This window comes from Pseudorasbora parva, chromosome 14 (assembly GCF_024679245.1).
Source record: "Pseudorasbora parva isolate DD20220531a chromosome 14, ASM2467924v1, whole genome shotgun sequence".
Classification (NCBI taxonomy): domain Eukaryota; kingdom Metazoa; phylum Chordata; class Actinopteri; order Cypriniformes; family Gobionidae; genus Pseudorasbora; species Pseudorasbora parva.
This window is the reverse complement of record NC_090185.1, coordinates 9,918,018-9,930,321: the sequence shown is the minus strand read 5'-3', so window position 1 is coordinate 9,930,321 and position 12,304 is coordinate 9,918,018. Positions and strand designations below refer to the sequence as shown.

General features: G+C 38.6%; 1 protein-coding gene across 1 annotated transcript in view; it reads left to right on the top strand.

Annotated features, from left to right (window-relative positions):
- The window catches only part of LOC137040038 (uncharacterized), a 146,809-nt gene extending 139,315 nt beyond the window's left edge, over nucleotides 1-7,494 (top strand). Inside the window, exons 4-6 of the mRNA XM_067415460.1 lie at nucleotides 275-403; nucleotides 2,042-2,121; nucleotides 7,316-7,494. Coding sequence (XP_067271561.1) covers nucleotides 275-403; nucleotides 2,042-2,121; nucleotides 7,316-7,369 — 263 coding nt within the window. The 3' untranslated portion in view covers nucleotides 7,370-7,494. The remainder of the gene's footprint in view (nucleotides 1-274; nucleotides 404-2,041; nucleotides 2,122-7,315) is intronic.
- The last annotated feature ends 4,810 nt before the right edge of the window (nucleotides 7,495-12,304 follow it).

Genomic DNA, 12,304 nt, shown 5'->3' with positions numbered 1-12,304 from the left:
GAAATTTTTAATAATAATACAAATATTTATTGGGTAGGATTAGGGGTAGGTGTAGGGAAGGCATTTAATGCAGCATCCATTTAATAATCTTAATTTTAATCAAGTTAATTTTACTTAAAAGTTTTAGTATTTTCCTCACTCAGAGTTGCTCTCAGAGCGGTCTTGAATCACTTCTTATAATCGATTCTTATAATCGTTAAGAATATTAGGCACTGATCTTTGTCTTCTGTTGTAGATCAGACTAATGCAGTCACTTATTTCATTATGATTACAGAACCATGTCCTTCTCCAGTCTCAGTCTCTCTGATAATATTGATGTCTGCTGCTGCTGGATATCTGTTGACTGTTGCTGGATTTGGGATTTTCTGGATCTGCAGGAAACACAGAAAAACTGATCAAGAAGGTGAGAGTTACTGCTTTTAACTGTGTTATAACAAATAATAATTCTTATTATTACAATTGAAAAATTTACTCCAAACGCATTATTCAATTGATAGCCCATATTGTAAATATGAGTACATATTTATGTAGGTAACACCATTTAGTCCTAAATAATGTTGGTTATTGTTTTTGCACTGATCTGAGCAGCTCTTTACTCATCTTTCTCACACACACAAACTGATTCTGTATTTATTTTACTCTGTTAGTATTGGTGTGTGGAAAGAGCAATAATGTCAAATGTTATTAACCTCTTACACTCCAGGGCCATTTTTTTGGGATTTCCACCTAGATTTGGCCTACCCAAATTGAAAAGCTTCTCATACACACATACAGTGGTCTAGGTTCAAATTTTTGGTGTCATTTTACAGGAAACCCTCTGAAGTTACTTAAAACACTGCTAAAAGGGATAAACATGTAAGTATATGTTGTCTAAGCTGTAATACCTCTTTAACCCCCCACCACCACCAAAGTTTTTTTCCTCCATAAATTCATTTTTGAAAGTGTGTAACTCAGGCCCTGTGTGCTCTAGGAACCTGCAGACAGTTTGGGCTGTTTCCACTAAATTACAGAAAATAGTGAAAAAAGAAGTTTGTCTGTGTTACGTTGTATGCCAGATTTACTCAAATGGGTCTGAAGGGATGACCCCACTTTCCCCCCCTCCCCCGACCCTGCTACACCATCTAACACAACATGTTTATCCCTTTTAGCCGTGTTTTATGTAACTTTAAAGGGTTTCCTGTAAAATGACACCAACATTTTGAACCTAGACCACTGTATGTGTGTATGGGAGGCTTTTCAATTTGGGTAGGCCAAATCCAGGCGGAAATGACATCAGAGTAATTTAGTGTAAATACTTTACGTTGTGTAAAACAAATGCCAAAGTGTTTGCAGCATTAAATATATTTCATTAATTGTGAGCATGAAAACTTTAAAGGTCCCGTTCTTTACATGTTTTCGAAGCTTTTATTATGTTAACAGTGTGCAATATAACATGAGTTCATGTTTCTTGTGTAAAAAAACAGTATTTTTCACACAATTGACTTATCTGTACAGCGCTGTTTCCTCTGTCCTAAAAACGGCCTGATGATTTCCTTGTTCTGTGAAGTCCCTCCTTCAGAAACACGTTACGAGTTCTGATTGGGCCAGCGCTTCCCGTGTTGTGATTGGACAGCAGCTTAGCGCACTTTGCCCGGAAAGGTCCCGCCTCTTACCATAACGGGGAGATGCAAGCGCTGAATGCGCGCTCTTCTCCACGTGGGAGAGCAACGAGACCACGCCCCCTATTTTGCGTGTACTTGTGGGCGGAGGGTTAGTCAACAAACGGTTCTAGTGACATCATTACATCCCTGCACTTCCTGCTGTAGTCCAAACCGGCCGTTCGCTGTAGGCTTTGAAAGGGAACTTCTGTTAAATAAAATATCTCGCTTGGCATTGAACTTTGAGCTTTATAATTTTACAGGTATTATTTATGCTCTAACAGCAACATTACACACTAACTAAAGTTTAAAAGATGGAATCGCAAAGAACGGGACATTTAACTTGTAAAAAAAAAAAAAACGATCCAGTTTTGTAGTTTTAATCTCTTCTGTTGTTTGAGCAGTTCAGATTTGTGAAGATGAGAGAACTTCTGCTGTTCTGTTTCTTCATCCGTCGTTCTATGAAAGAAACACACACACATGGGTAAGTGGGTAAGATCATTTATCATTTGTGTGTGTGTGTCATTTCAGCAGTGAGATTGTGTTTTTGTCTGTATAATCATCAACTGAAGACAATAACTGATTGTTATTGCAAGTAATAACTAGTCATTTGTACTGGAATATATTAGGGATGCTCCGATTGATCGGCCGGAGATTGGTGTCGGCCGATAATCATATTTTATGACTCGATCGGTGCTCCTAAACTTGGCCGATCTCAAACAAAAAAGGGCACTTTCACTTTCAATGCTTTCTCAGTGCATAACTTTCATTTCACAGGTATATTCTCCATCTGTAAATGTTAGAAAGTCATGCAGATATGTCCACTTGACTGTCCAGAGAGGACGAGCCTTCTGCATGTGAATCTCCGCTAAAATTCAGGCTTCTGTGAATGATCGCCCAAGTACATGCGCGCCAAACAGACAGCGCACAATAGAATAGGTACGCAATAAGTAAGGGATAATGTCCACCCAGCCGGTTGTTATCGCGAAGCGGAGCATCACTCTGAAGGGGTTTATTCTGCGATAAAAACCGGCTGGGTGTACATTATCCCGCTTATTACACGCGGCTACTAGTCTCAAATAAATAATTATTAGACACAAAATATTGTCTCGAGATTAAATATTTTATTAGCTCTTACGCAAAGCTTCCGCAAAGGAAAACAGTTCCAACCTGCTTTAAGCCTTTATCTATTGCTGAAGATTTGCCATTTGCCCTTGCTAAATGTTGAAAATGAATAATGAAAGGGTTATAGTTCACCCAAAAATGAAACCAAGCCAATGATTTACTCACCCTCAAGTTATCATAGGTGTATATGACATTCTTCTTTCAGACAAATACAATCGGAGTTATATTTAAAAAGTCCAGGCTAACGTTAATCCCAGCAGTAGTTGTAGTTGTGTTTGAAGTCCATAAAAAATGCAGCTGTCCGTCAAATAACGTGCTCCACACGACTCCGATGGGTTAATAGAGCCTTCTGATTCGAATCGATGCGTTTGTGTAAGAAAAAGATCCATATTAAAAACTTTATAACTGGAATGCGCGATTGACCAATCAGAATCAAGTATTTCACAGAGCCGTGTAATAATTCTGAATAAAATATACATGTTTCTAAAATATTTCTTGTTGGTCAGTAAATGTGCCATATGTGGAATTTTAAACTAAAGTATGTATATTTTTGATGAAAGTGACCATTATTGGGTAATCAAATGTAGGCTAATATGCTTTTTGAATCTTTTTAGTTTAGTGAATTTAACAAAATTATTATTAATACATGCCAACATTACATTCACTGTATTTGTTTATAGCATTCAATATCAACATTGTTTTAGGACATCATTGGGCAGGATGTGAAATAAAATTATTATTATAATAAATACAGATTATTTTTATTTTTTTAATAGAAAAAATGTAGAAAATACCAGGAGATATACCGTGTGTCACCATTCAGCCAAAAAATTCAGCGATATGATTTTGTTGGCCATATCGCCCAGCCCTATTAAGTATTCTGATATGCATATAGTATTATGCAGAAATCCCATGTTAAAGGTCCCGTTCTTCGCGTGTTTTCGAAGCTTTGATTATGTTTACAGTGTGCAATATAACATGAGTTCATGTTTCGCGTGTAAAAAAACACTCATCTGTACAGCGCTGTTTCCTCTGTCCTAAAAACGGCCTGATGATTTCCTTGTTCTGTGAAGTCCCTCCTTCAGAAACACGTAATGAGTTCTGATTGGGCCAGTATTCCCGTGTTGTGATTGGACAGCAGCTTAGCGCACTTTGCCCGGAAAGGTCGCGCCTCTTACCATAACGGGGAGATGCAAGCGCTGAATGCGCGCTCTTCTCCACGTGGGAGAGCAACAAGACCACGCCCCCTATTTTGCGTGTTCTTGTGGGCGGAGGGTTACGCCGGCTTCACACTGCACGCGTAAGCAGGGCGTAAGCAGCGCGTATTTTTTTCGGCGCTCATGTTAACAGATGAGTGCATTCACACCGGCAGCAGAGGCAGCGCAGCGGCGCGTAGCAGGAGCAGAGCAGAAGCGGCAGTGCCGCGATCGTTTCGGCGCCAGGTCTATTTTTGACGCGCTGCTTACGATGAATTAAAGCCACAGTACATTGTTCTGATCAAAATTAACCTGGTTAACATGAAAAATAACACATTTAACCATGAAATAATTTAGTGAAGTGTTCCGTGTGTTTCTCAGTCACCATATGACACCCGGCGCTGTGAGAAAAAAAAAGTTCTACACAAAAAACGAAGCCACTGCCATAAGTTTTTGCCTGAACTACAAAACTAACTTTAAATAATGTATGCCAGTTTAGCTTAAATTAAATATGAATTAAATTATGTATATATGATAACTATATGCTGGCATAACAGAAACGATAAACAAAAGCACGTGGTGTCACAGGCAGTGTTCTTCAGAGTGCATTTGGAAAGACAGCAATGGATGACACTCGTCTCATCGTGAAGGTTTAGAAGCACACAGTTCTCTGTGATCCACACAATTTGCTTTATAAAGACTTGCAAGTGAATGAAAAAGCATGGGAGGAAGTTGGTGAGCGTGAGCGGCTCTTGGTGCTGATGGTACGTCATTTTAAAGTGTTTTTGACAGTCTTTCGTTGTCTCACGAACGAACAACTAAATATGGATAGGTAAATAAAATATACACACATTAATATAGCACACATACAGTATAGACATGTAGATAGACTATAATGTGCGTTTTGTCATTTTTTAAAAAACTTTGTTAGATAATTTGCTCATTTAGCCTACAATATATTATTAAGAAGTTTCCTCTTAGTTATTACAGTCATTTATGAATTATCTTTAATAGGTTTATGATGGGTAATGCATGTAAATTTGATGCCTTTCCAATATTTCAAGACAATTCCCTGAAGTTTCTCTTTTTAGCAGTGTGCTTTTCATGGACATAGTGCGATGGCCTTTCTTCTATCAAAAACTTGCACTAAACGAAATAAAAAAAAAAAAACATCAGAAACAAGTGAAACGATTTTTTAAATATAAAATTAGCTTCATGATAAATCTTTGCTTTATTTCCATTTCATATACATTAAAGAGAAATGCAAACTTATCCATTATAGAGTACTCTGTACACAACTGCGCGTGTCAACTGCGCGCGACAAACGCTGCCTGTGTGAAAGGAAAAAGTGCGCGCGCTGCTACTGCTTTACACACGCGCTGCTTCGGCCCTGCCTACGCCCTGCTTGCGCGTGCAGTGTGAAGCCGGCGTAAGTCAACAAACGGTTTTAGTGACGTCATTCATGAAGGAAGTGCAGGGGTGTAGTCCAAACCGGCCTAAAATAATTTATTTATTTAAAAATTATTTATGCTCTAACAGCAACATTTCACACTAACTAAAGTCTGAAAGATGGAATCGCGAAGAACAGGACCTTTAAAGACATATTAAAATGTTTACTGTATAATGAATAATTTTTGTGATTATTTAGTACCCTGTTAAAACAATAGTTACACTACATAATTACCATAAAATGTAACAAAAGTATAATAAAGTTAACATCTATCATCTTTTTTTAAATCTGAAAAAAGGATAACAGTGATCAGAAAGCTTACAAATCAGTGAAGCATTGGAAACGGGATCGGTATCGGCCGATAAGAAAACGGTAATCTGTATCAGCTGCAAAAAATCTGATTGGAGCATCGCTAGAATATGTATTAAAGGTTCACCCAAAAATGAAAATTAGCCCATGATTTACCCTCAATCCATCCTACTTTCACTGCCATTATAAAGCTTGGAAGAGCCAGGACATTTTTATTATAACTCTATAATAAGATGACTTGAGGGTGAGTAAATCATAAGGATACTTTTCATTTATGGGTAAATTAACCCTTTAAAGACACTGAGAAACACTAACAGGGTGCAGGATCTTTTAATGCAACTAACTGTATAATTGTGCAAAAGAAAGGACAATAAATAAACTCAAACTCTACTGTATTCATTCATCATACTTTTCACTTCAGGCTAATACTAGTAAAAAATTGGTAAAACTTTCTTATTTAGGAAAACTTTCTTAAAAAAACTTTGTTATTTAGGCAAAATTGTACATTTTCCTATTCAGCTTGCGTTATGGTTATGATTTAACAGGTCTGTGCAGTTCATGCCAATATTACTACACAAGGTTAACATATAAACACAGTCGGATATGTCTAAAGTGAAAGTAAAATCTCGTGTGTCTGTATACGAGATGCGAGCAGGACTTATTAGCAGCTCAACCAAGCCCCTTTCACACTGCGATTCCGGCAAATACACGGATAATGAGACCCGGCATTTTTTCTGGGGCCGCTAGATTTGGTCCATTCACACTGCCAGCGAAATGCCGTAATATGTGCGCTTTCACACACAACCCGTAACGGTCCCGGGTCGAGTTGACATGTGACCATAGACTGTAAAAAATATGACATCCTGATGTGACGTATAACGGCGAGCGATCTCAGCTTCAGCGCGGATAGTAAGGAGCTCCGTCGTCTCGACTTGTGTCCAGTTTGCGCACATTGCTGTTTGTTTAATTTTAGTTTCTTTTGTATACGAACACACTCTGCGTTTAAAATACTGACTAGCTCTTCTGGCACTGCAGGGTTGTATTATTGAAAAAACAAGCTCTAGGAGTCTCACGATAACATCACATCCGTTGCGGCATTAGTTTTGGCTTTTGTTCACACAGCGCTCGTCACGACCTGGGTTCAATTCGGTAATCAATTCCGAGACGTGGTTGCTTTCACACAGAAGGCGACCCGGCAATGTTATATATTTATAACACCGGGAATATTGTGGGTCCGACGTGCAGTGTGAAAGAGGCTTAAGAGTGCAGGATCTTTTAATGCAACTAACTGTATAATTGTGCAAAATAAAGGACAATAAAAACTCAAACTCTACTGTATTCATTCATCATACTTTTCACTTCAGAATAATACTAATAAAATATTGGTAAAACTTTCTTAAATAACTTTTAGGCAAAATTGTACATTTTCCTATTCAGCTTGTGTTATGGTTATGATTTAACATAGTTAGGTCTGTGCAGTTCAATTCATGCCAATATAACTACATTTCAATACCAGACCTTTTTTTCTAAAATCACTGATATAAATGTAGATGATTTGTTTTAGTGTTTTATTCTATCTTGTGTGATGTGTTTTACAGAAATCTGAAGAGGAGACTCACGTGGAGTATGTGTCTGTCAGCACGAGAAGATGATTCAATATTTCTCTAATATCAGATCCAGCTGTGAGCTACTCATGCTATGATACACAGGGCTGGTTTCAGTAGTTATTTCAAGCAGCAAGAGTATAGAATAATTATTCACACCATATTTTAATAAAGATCATATCCTGTTATTGTCAATTTTAGACTGAAATCAATGCATTAATTAATTAATTTAAATAATAAATTCAATGAATGAGTTACTGTTGTAATATGGGATCATGCAAATGTCACGTGACTGATCAATAATGTTATTATAAACTCCAGCAAACAGAAAAAAATCCATTTGAGTGCCAAAAACTACTATAGATTAATAGTTTTGAATGTAGAAATATACCTTTACCTCCACATAATGCTGTTCAATCTCACAGTAAGGGTTAATGGAATAGAAAGTGTGCTTACAGCTGCTTAGAGCGTCATCTAGTGTGGGATTTTTTCACCTGTTTATCATCCTTGAAATTGTGCGCCTGAGATGATCATATCAATGATAATATAGTGGTCATACTACAACATCATCTATCATAAGCAGGATCAGCTCCACCATCTAATATAAGCATATCATAAATGTTATTTACACACTGGGTTGATGTTAAGGACTGAATTGAACTGCTAGTTGTCTTGAGTAAAGGTCAGAAGATGAATCCTTCGATATTTACACATCATCAGTGGTATGATATTAACTGAACTGATAAATGTCTTCATCTGGTGTGATTCTGAAGAACAGCATCATCACTGTGAGCTCAACAGGAAACAGACTATTTTATTTTGTGTGTGTGTGTGTGTGTGTGTGTGTGCCCTTGTTTATATTACATTGTGGGGACCAAATATCCCCATAAGGATAGTAAAACCTGAGATCACCTACATTGTGGGGACCAGCCAGCGGTCCCCACTTTTCAAAATGCTTATAAATCATACAGGATGAGAAAAGTAAAAATGCAGAATGTTTCCTGTGATGGGTAGATTTGGGGCAGTGTGTGTGTGATGGGTAGGTTTGGGGCAGTGTGTGTCTGTGATGGATAGGTTTAGGGGCAGGGGCAGTGTGTGTGTGTGTGTGTGTGTGATGGATAGGTTTAGGGGCAGGGGCAGTGTGTGTGTGTGTGATGGATAGGTTTAGGGGCAGTGTGTGTGTGTGTGTGATGGGTAGGTTTGGGGCAGTGTGTGTGTGTGTGTGATGAATAGGTTTAGGGGCAGGGGCAGTGTGTGTGTGATGGGTAGGTTTAGGGGCAGTGTGTGTGTGTGATGGATAGGTTTAGGGGCAGGAGCAGTGTGTGTGTGTGATGGGTAGGTTTAGGGGCAGGAGCAGTGTGTGTGTGTGTGATGGGTAGGTGTAAGGGCAGGGGCAGTGTGTGTGTGTGTGATGGGTAGGTTTAAGGGCAGGGGCAGTGTGTGTGTGTGATGGGTAGGTTTAAGGGCAGGGGCAGTGTGTGTGTGTGATGGGTAGGTTTAAGGGCAGGGGCAGTGTGTGTGTGTGTGTGTGTGAGATGGGTAGGTTTAAGGGCAGGGGCAGTGTGTGTGTGTGATGGGTAGGTTTAAGGGCAGGGGCAGTGTGTGTGTGTGTGATGGGTAGGTTTAAGGGCAGTGTGTGTGTGTGTGTGTGTGTGTGTGTGTGATGGGTAGGTTTAAGGGCAGGGGCAGTGTGTGTGTGTGATGGGTAGGTTTAGGGGCAGGGGCAGTGTAAGGGGATAGAATGTACAGTTTGTACAGTATAAAAACCATTACGTCTATGGAGAATCCCTACAAAGATAGTGAACCAGACACGTGCGTGTGTGTGTGTGCGACACTGTAAACTATGCATTCCATGTTCAATTTTGTATTGATTTAAACAAGAGTAGTAGGTTTAGGGGCAGGGGCAGTGTAAGGGGATAAAATGTACAGTTTGTACGGTATAAAAACCATTACGTCTATGGAGAATCCCTACAAAGATAGTGAACGTGTGTTTGTGTGTGCGATACTGTAAACTTTGCATTCCATATTCAATTTTTGTATGGATTTAAACAAGAGTAGACCAAGTGATAAAGAATAATGAAGAGTGGGATCAATATTTAATAAAGTTAGTACATGTGTTAAGATCTTTTTACAGTGTATAGGTTAGTTAAGATTAAAAGAAACATTTATTTGATTGATTTGACTTGTTGCCGTGCTGTTTGTACACCATGATTCATAACAACAGTCTTATGAGAGCGCATGTGCAAAAGAAAGAGGAAAAAAAACATTCGATTTAAAAAAAAGTTAAAACACAACAGAGTCAGGAGAAAAACATACTGGCAGATATATTTGATCACCATTTGGGGGCGATATTTCCATACACAGCCTCCTTTGATTTCTGCAAGGAAAAATATACAGTCAATCAGGAGCATAATATCATTTGACTTCAAATAATGCTGGCTTTACAAGACATTATTAAAGTGTTTGTACTGGGTATAGTTTCGATATTTTAACAGTTTAACCGATTGTAGCCTTTATTGTTTGTGATCGCTGTCGTGATGTAACCTATGGGCCGATGTATTTTTATTTGGAGGATAGCATTTATATTTTCTAGTAGGTGTTCCTTCCATGGTAATAAGTCGGTGAACCCATCATTTGCATAAGTTTGATGATCTCCAGCTGTTGAAGTGCCAACGGTCACTGTCCCATATCAGCAATAACTTTGTCACTGTTAATCAGCCACTTGTATTAGCAGTAATGCGCGGGTCAATAAACAACCCGCACCTGACCGACATTTTCAGCTAAACTTTGACCGCAAAAAAGAAAATATTGCAACATTACCCGACCCGTATTTTTTTAAGTAGTAAATGCTCCCTGGCATAATATCCATTAATCCAGTGTCACGTGATTTCAGCAGTTTGGCATGCGATCCGAATCATGAATCAATACACTGATTCACAACCGTTTGAATCTTTATTTGAGGATTGAACACAAACGCGGAAGAGAAGACAATGCTGGATAAAGTCGTAGATTTCGTTATTTTTGGACCAAAATGTATTTTCGATGCTTCAAGAGATTGTGTTTAACTAACTGATGTCACATATGGACTTTGATGATGTTTTTATTCCCTTTCTGGACATGGACAGTATAGTGTGCATACACGATTGGCTCTCGGACTAAATATAAAATATCTTAAACTGAAGATGATGTCTTACAGGTGTGGAACAACATGGGTGAGTCATTAATGACATAAATTTCATTTTTGGGAGAACTAACCCTTTAAGATATTATTTGAATAGCTATTCTTTTGATATTTCTTATGATTTTGCTCAACTACTGCACAGCAACGTTACATTGATTATAGGCTAGAGGTTAGATCGGGCTCAAAAAATCAAGCCCGACCCTACCCGAGCCCGTGCACGATGTGTCCGAGCCCGGCCCGACACATTAATTGTAATTATGAGCCCGAGCTCGATTTAAACCCGACCATTGTTCAATCCGTGGGCGTTTGATGAGAACGAGCCTGTAATGAGCAAAGCGCAGCGAAACGGACTGGTGAGGCTCATGATAAAACTGCATTTAGTTTTCAGTTTTCTCCACAGCGACTGTACAGCCGAATAACATTTTGTTGCAATATTGTCATGTTTAACACTTTGAAGCTGCTTTGAAACAATCATCATTGTAAAAGCGCTATAGGCTATAAATAAAGCTGACTTGACTCCGCTCAATAATCCGCAGGCGCGCGCTCATGATCCGCTCACCGGTAAACTGATGTCTGCTCAAATCCAGCTCAGACATTTATCTGTAGCTTACTTTGTTGTTGCCATTAAACAATGTGTTTTTTCCTTCATATTTATGTTTAAATATTATAATATTATTTTTACATGTTTCATCTGAGTATGATGAGTGAAAAGATGCGAGTGGGTCAGAAATTATTTTGGTGGTTATATTTAGTTTAATATTAAGTTTTGTTTTGTTGAAATCATTTTTTTCGTTTTGTTTAACTTGCATCTTAATTTTAAAAAAGGTTTCTTAGACCAATTGCCTGGATTTAATAAATAAAAAGCAAATAGCAGAATAAAATTATGAGGTGAAGTCGTGGGAGTGATCGCTTTCATTCCTCATGCACTGGAGCGCGCGTCTCATCAATAAACCGAAACTCAGCAGGCTATACTTGCCTCACAGACATGATAAATATGCGTATAGAAAGCTTTAAATGACCACTTTTAAACGAAACGATTCGAAGATATTTAATTAAGCAAAGTGCAGTGTTCACGAGCAGCTCTTGACACGGAGCGTTTCTGTTTATAATGCTGCACTCCATCACTGCTCGAGCTGTGAGTTTAACGCGCATTTTTACACTAATCCTGACTTGTGCAGCTTTGTAGCCTACACCTTTGTTTCTTAGTTGTTGTATTAGTTCTTACTTTGCTAAATATATATAATTTCTGATTATAGCATAGCTTTCTGCCCACCCAATTAGACTAGTAAAGTAGGCTAATGATTAAAAAAAAAAAAAAAAACGCTTGATCACGGGCCCGGCCCAACCCGACCCGAGGATAGTGCAGGGAAATCTCAGCCCGACCCGGCCCGCGGGTCGGTTCGGGTCAGGTTCGGGTTCGGGCTCGGGCAGAGAATCTAAGCTCTATTATAGGCTATTAATGCCATCAAATCCCATAAGGATGGCTTTATGACTTATTTTCTAAGGTTCAATATTGAAGACACCTAGTGCCACACTAATCAGCTCGCCCGCACGTTTTGCTGTATTTTTCCTCATGACAGTTTTTAAAATACTCCGTCATTTTAGGCCTCAGACATGAACGAAATGTCTTTACAAAGCTTAAAGCGTCTACTTTTTTTAAAAGTAGGCTACATTAAAAAAAAAAAAAAAACTAAACTAAACGTGCATTTCGCTAAAAAAGAAAACAAACAGGACGCGCGTTCTCCCCTCTATGGTTCTCCCGTCTGTCTCCTGTGAAGTCTTTTCTGAATTGCATTTTAAAA